Source organism: Barbus barbus (genome assembly GCF_936440315.1).
Source record: "Barbus barbus genome assembly, chromosome: 30".
Taxonomy (NCBI): domain Eukaryota; kingdom Metazoa; phylum Chordata; class Actinopteri; order Cypriniformes; family Cyprinidae; genus Barbus; species Barbus barbus.
In genome coordinates, this window is record NC_136758.1 from 20,878,432 (window position 1) to 20,885,128 (window position 6,697).

Below are 6,697 nucleotides of genomic sequence, written 5' to 3' on the forward strand. Positions count from 1 at the left end.
CCGAGATATGTAGCCGTACTAGGATGAAGCTCTCCTATTAAGAACCATCCTTCCTCTTCCAGCTCCAAGCATTCTATATTCCCACAGCTCCACTCCAGGTTTTCCACCTCCCAATCCCTGCTCACTGGTAAGAGAAACCAATCATGCATTAAATTTTTTTTAAGTATTTTATGAGGTGGCAATTTCGAATAGGCTATAGCTCGTACAATGTGATTTGTTCAAAAACTTACGATTTTTAGAAAAAACATACGAATGGGATCACACAAATTCATATGAGCAACTAATTCACCAAAATTAAAATAGTTACAAGAAACACAGCTTTGCGTCTGTATAAACAATCAAGGTGAGATAGAAAAGGAGAACAGCCTACTCTGACGTTCAAAAAGGTGCTAAACAAAATTGGTAAAAATCACATCTCCATTCTCAATTTATTAATAAGAAATCTATAGAAAATAAGGCTGCATGATTATGACAAAATACATTATTTCATCATCTTTTTGTAAATACTTTTTTTTTGTAATAGATTATTTAATAATCTGATACAATAATAATAGTGGCCTTTACTGATCATGCTACTACTAATTAGGCTTACAATGGAGCCGTTGCAACTCGCCTCCGATTGGTTGGTGCAATTGCATGGCCTGTGCATCGTCTGTGATTGGTTGCAATGCTCAACGCTGCAAAAACACTGTGGTTAGAAAACTATGCGAATAGATTTTTAATAATAACTTTATAACTTTTTATAACCACACTATGGCTTATCGGTCGGTCATAGTGCATCCCTAGAGTATTCCATAAATAATTAAATATAATAAAATAAATACAAAAACTAAAATGTATTGCTGTACAGCGCAACCTCTAAATCCATTGAGAGCACAACAGAAAATAAAATGGCAGAGTGAGAGAGAGAGGGAGAGAAAGAGAGAGAGAGAGAGCGCTATCAAATGAATTCATTACTGCAATTCCTCCCATAGGTTCCAAAGGGAAACGAGCGCAGTGCATTTGGAATAAAACAATCAGATGCAACCAATTATGGTAGAGAAATCGGACCTGAATCAAGAAGAAGTCTAACATCTTTGGTTGTGAGACAGTGAGAGGAGTGTGTATGTGTGTGAGAGAGAGAGAGCGTGGAAGAGTGTGTGGAGTCCAGCGCGCTCCGGGCATTTGGTGAAGGAAGCGCGGAACTCGGGAGCGCATCAGCGGGATTGAAGCAGAGGCTCTCGGGCGCATCATGATGCGCAGACACTCGAAATCCTCCCCAGGATCAAATGCTCGACAAAATTATGCTTTTTAGACCATCCGGACTAAAGGATCGTCAGGCTGACTCTGTTGGGGTTCTGGAATTATATTTTAGTTTATCTGGGGGATGTTTATTCTGAGAACTCATATCGGAGAAGAGACTAGAAGACTTTAAAATGGGTCGAAGATGGGTCGAAGCCTCTTCAGAAAAGGTGAGGACTAAAAGAAAAAACAGCGCATAGAGAGTAAAGACAAACGGAACTGTTACTGTTTCCAAATTAATTTCCATATTTAATTAATTGCGCTCTTGTGAGAAACTTCTTGTATAACAGCCGTTATATCCGGGACTCCTAAATTACATTTGATCAATTCTCTTATAAGTAGGTTAAAAACAACAGCAACACGAAAAAAATGCCGATACATTTACGGAGTATTTTAGGCATGGCATTTGGTCAATATTTACGGGATGGCATTTGGTGCCTGTAGCTATATTTTGCAGTTCATGACTGTACTGTATGTCATTTACTCTGTTAATATTAATATATCTGTCTACACTGACTACTAAAATCTGCCTTATAATAGAGCATTTTTTAAAAAAAGGTGGAAAAATGGAAAGCCAAATGATAAATTTAAGTTAACAAAATTGGCCTCAATATAAACCATCACTAATATGCATTGATAAAGGTCAGCCTCACAGTTACCTACACAAACCCAATACGCCATCAGAGCACATACATTCATATTCATACTTTCACTTCCAAAAGAAAAAAAATACAGTCAAATTAAATATAATTCTATAATAGAATTTATAGAGAACACAAATTCTCTCACAAATAGGGAGAGAAAGAGGTAAAGCAGAACATTTCATAAGTGTGTTTATAGCAGCAAGATGTCAAGCACTTCCATGTGTGTATAACCACACCACTGTTCAAATCATCTGTCTGCACTTGAGGCGTTTTCTAAGAGTAATTCAGTGAACAAAACCTGAACACCATTGTATAACGATAGTTGAAATCCTGGATCAATGTAGCCAACTAGAAAGTAAAGGTTGGAGTAAACAAATGGCCTCCACTATTATATTGGACATTGGTTTGTTAAATCAAAATATAGAATAATATAAGAAAGCAAGAAATCCTGTAAGATAATTTTTCCTCTGCTGAGATATACAGCAACAGACTATGAAAGCACTATTTTTTTAATAGAATAGAATAGAATAGAATATTCTTATACAGCAAGGCCAGTGGAAACAGAGATGCAATCTACATGAGATAGTCTAGACAATGCAATAAACACTAAATATAGTGTGAAAGCAATATAGAACAATACTACAAACTAGAGTACACAAACTACAGACAGTTAATAGATGGTGAGGAATAGATGAGGAGACGTAAGGCCTCGATGAAGACTGGGATATTAAGATGCATTTATGTTCAAAATGGCTACAACAAAATGTATTAGTGAAATCTTCCCATCCAATAGCAATATTCAAGCCATCAGGCTGACATTCATTTCATCTTGTAACCTGACATGATTACATAACTTGTAACCTTTATTCTCTACCATGTAAAATGTCCAATGATCCAATCCATAATTGATCTGTCCAAAGTCTGTGCATGAAGGAGACAGCTGCTAAAATGGCAGATGCATCTCATGAGAGGATTCAGAGAGATACCATTGTCTTATTGACTATATCATAATATGTTCTGCATCATGGACAGAGCCGTGTTCAAACTCATGCACCCTTCACTGATTTAATAGAGCAATTCTCACTGTCCCCAGGTTCAGAATCATTATTACTGAGAGGAGAACTCTGTGACAGAGCATTGGAGAACAGACCTGTCCATCATCGTGGCATTTGACAGATTAAACACCTCAGTGCCCTTTACAAGTCTGAGAGCTCAGAGATGCTGATGTCGCCAGTCACCACTCTCTCCTCACGGAGAGCAAGTGTGGAGCAGTGTCCTGCTTTATTGCTTGCTTCTCTGTCTTTCTTTTTTCTATTTCTTTCTCTTTTTCTTAATATGTTAATTTAATTTAAATCCGTTTTATAAAAGCAGACAAACTATAAATTATGATTGAATGTGCCATGTTTACACATTCATTGTTATTATTAATGCAGTAAGTTGCCATGTTACTTGGCAACCGTAAACAGCCTACAGTGAAGATAATGCAATATATTAGATACTTAGAAGCAGAATAGTTCTCCTAGTAGAATAACTTATTGTTATTGAACAATAAAGATTGAAATGTCTTTCATTGTAGAGCTGTTGCAATACTCCACTTGAATCTGTTATAATAATTTTGCCACAGGTAAGGGGGTTCGGTATGGTAAAATCACTGTAGATTCAATTCAAGTGGATTAGCATTGCTTATGTTTCAATGAATGCTAAGGACCACTGTAGTAAACTTATTTCACACGGATGATATTAAAACCACATGTTTTGATACACAGGCGCATATTTTCCTGTAAAAACGTTTCGGAAATAAAAACATGCAGATAGTTTTGACACTGAAATAACATCTCTCATCTATTTTTATTTTCTGTTAAAATAGGTAAGTGGCTCAAAATGCTACTTGTGAGGAAGGTCGTGCCTTACGAGTATCGTCCAGCTGTGACGAGAGAGGAGGTCGTCTTCGATGAGTCCTCCATACTTGCTGCTCCGGCCCTCACACTTTGAAATCATCCCTCCCTAAACTCAGAGTGACAATGTGATGAGCTCTGCTATCATTTTCAGCCCAAGCATGGACGGAGGGATGAGAGGGAGTCGCACGAGTAAATGAGACTATTGCTCTTGTGTTGGGGAGCTTAGGACAGGCAATTACAGGAGGATTACCCAGCGACTTCAACATCGCATACTATCCACCGAGGCGAGCTTCGAGATCCCCTAAGAACTCCAGTGTGGTGGATTTAAAAAAAAAAAAATTCACCCTTTTTAATTACGTGCACTGTTGTTGCTGTCAGAAAGTTTGCAAAGTTTTACAAAATGGAGGTACAGATCCGAATGTGGAATAAAGACCTGCCTACTTTGATCAGCCCATGGATACCAATACTTCTGGGCCTTCACATGCATTTCTCCTGGGCCACAACCTGTCCGGAGGAGTGCCGGTGTGACAGGACTTTTGTTTACTGCAATGAGAGGAGTCTAACGTCAGTGCCTCTGGGGCTAGGAGAAGGTTATAAGACCCTCTACCTCCACAACAATCAAATCAACAATGCTGGATTTCCTCTGGAAATGCACAACGTTGCCTCTGTGGAGACGGTGTATCTCTATGGCAACCAGCTTGACGAATTCCCTGTCAATCTTCCCAAAAATGTGCGGGTGCTCCACCTGCAGGAGAATAACATTCAGACGGTGTCCCGGGCTGCCCTGGCGCAGCTGCTACGCCTGGAGGAGCTCTATCTGGATGACAATTCCATCTCCACCGTGGGTGTGGAGGAGGGGGCCTTCAGGGAGGCCATCAGTCTCAAGACCCTTTTCCTTACCAAGAACCACCTGAGCAGTGTCCCCATCGGGTTGCCCGAGGAGCTGAGAGAGCTGCGGCTGGACGAGAATCGAATTGCATTTATAGCAGAGGACGCGTTCGAAAACGTGACGGGCCTCGAGCTCCTCCTCCTGGATGGGAACTTGCTCATGGATGAGGGCATCGCCCCCGGGGCTCTCCAGACCCTCGTTAATCTCAAAACCTTGTCGTTGGCGCGTAACTCCCTCACTGTTCCTCCTCCTAATCTGCCGGCCGAGTTTCTAGTCAAGCTAAACTTGCAGGATAATCAGATGAATGAGATTCCTTTGACGGCCTTTCGCGGCCTCCATCGCTTGGAGAGACTGGATATTTCAAACAACCAGCTGCAGTCTCTCACACAGGGGGTCTTTGACGGCCTCCATGGTCTGAGACAGCTCACTGTTCGAAACAACCTTTGGCTCTGTGACTGCAACATTAAATGGGTCATACAGTGGTTAAAGTCCCTGCCAGCTACCCTCAATGTCCGTGGCTTCATGTGCCAGAAACCAGAGAGGGTACGTAGCATGGTAATCAGAGAGCTAACCCTGGAGCTCATCCAGTGTCCTAACAGCACCGCCACAGTCCCACAGCCCACACTGCTCTCTTCCTCCACCGCTGAGTCAGCCACTCAAACGGCTTTCACACCCGCACACTCCCAGCCTACACCCAACCTTCCACGTCTGACACTTCCACCGCCGACTGCAGGCAAAGAGGGGGAGCAGAGGACGAGTGACCCAGTCGGACCGATGCAGGAATCGCTGCGAGTTTCCTTTGTGGTGCTAAACGGTTCGTGCATTCAGGTAAGCTGGGTGTCGACGTTCACCGTCACGGCCTATAAGGTGACCTGGGTCAAGCTGGGTCACAGTTTGATAACCGGCCCCATGCAGGAGTCGCTTGTGCAGGGTGAACGTGAGGGAATCACACTGATGACCCTGGAGCCCAAGTCCACCTATCGTATTTGCGTGGATCCACTGGACGCGTTCAATAATTACCACCCGGGAGACGATACAATTTGCTCAGAGGTGACGACAAAGTCTGCTTCCTTTCACTCCGGAGATAACGCCACTGGGCCCGAACAGGCGACCCAGCAGGACCCCAGCTCGCCTTTCCTGCTGGCTGGACTGATTGGCGGGGCGGTGCTTGTGGTCCTGGTGGTTCTGTTGAGCATATTCTGCTGGCACATGCACAAGAAGGGAAGGTCAGAGTCTTCAAAATGGAAATACAGTCAGGGCAGAAGAAAAGATGACTACTGCGAAGCGGGGACTAAAAAGGATAACTCTATTCTAGAAATGACTGAAACTAGCTTTCAGATAGTTTCTTTGAATAACGAGCAGCTGCTCAAGGGGGACTTTCGCATTCAGCCGATTTTCACCCCTAATGGGGGTGTTGGATTCAGAGACTCTCAAAGGAGAAACAATAGCACAGCATACTGCAAAAACAGTGTTCCAGACTCTGAGACATGCCATAAATGATGATTTTAAACAGATAATGTCCTTTGTATTTAGATCTGACTCTTAAACGCACTGTATTTCAAAAGACAGACTGTATAATATGTAATTTATATTCTGAACAATATCGCCTTCCTTTTTTATCGCTTAGTAAAACTAAAATGATTTATGAATATTTAGTTTCTATGTTGTATTACTACAATCCAAGCTCATGACAATATAGTAAGTGAATCTTAGTAATCAGCAATCTTTAAGCACAAATCAATGTCAAGTGCCCTGTTCGTTTACACTATATATTTGTAAAAGTAGGAAATGAAGCAAGGAATGGAAGGACGGCGTGTGTGTTTGTTTAAAGAGGAGTGAGGAACAGTGAACAGTTCTCATCAGCACCACAAGGTGGCGTCTGTTCTCATCTCCACTATTAATTTGAAACCTCAAGCTATACTCTTTGATCCAGCATCTAACATCTTTACTTAACAGCTCAGTTCACAAGGACTGAACGCAGATAG

At 41.8% G+C, this 6,697-nt stretch overlaps 1 protein-coding gene across 1 annotated transcript; it reads left to right on the top strand.

Annotated features, from left to right (window-relative positions):
- Nucleotides 1–972: 972 nt before the first annotated feature.
- On the top strand, nucleotides 973–6,359 carry LOC306849942 (leucine-rich repeat transmembrane protein FLRT2-like). The gene is made up of 2 exons (XM_079385332.1): nucleotides 973–1,451; nucleotides 3,793–6,359. Exon 2 carries the CDS (start codon nucleotides 4,224–4,226, stop codon nucleotides 6,210–6,212), a length of 1,989 nt encoding a protein of 662 aa, XP_079241458.1. The 5' UTR covers nucleotides 973–1,451; nucleotides 3,793–4,223; the 3' UTR covers nucleotides 6,213–6,359.
- Nucleotides 6,360–6,697: the final 338 nt, after the last annotated feature.

What these genes read in the sequence shown, in the direction of transcription:
- LOC306849942 (XM_079385332.1), top strand. Translation starts at nt 4,224, where the DNA reads ATGGAGGTACAGATCCGAATGTGGAATAAAGACCTGCCTACTTTGATC.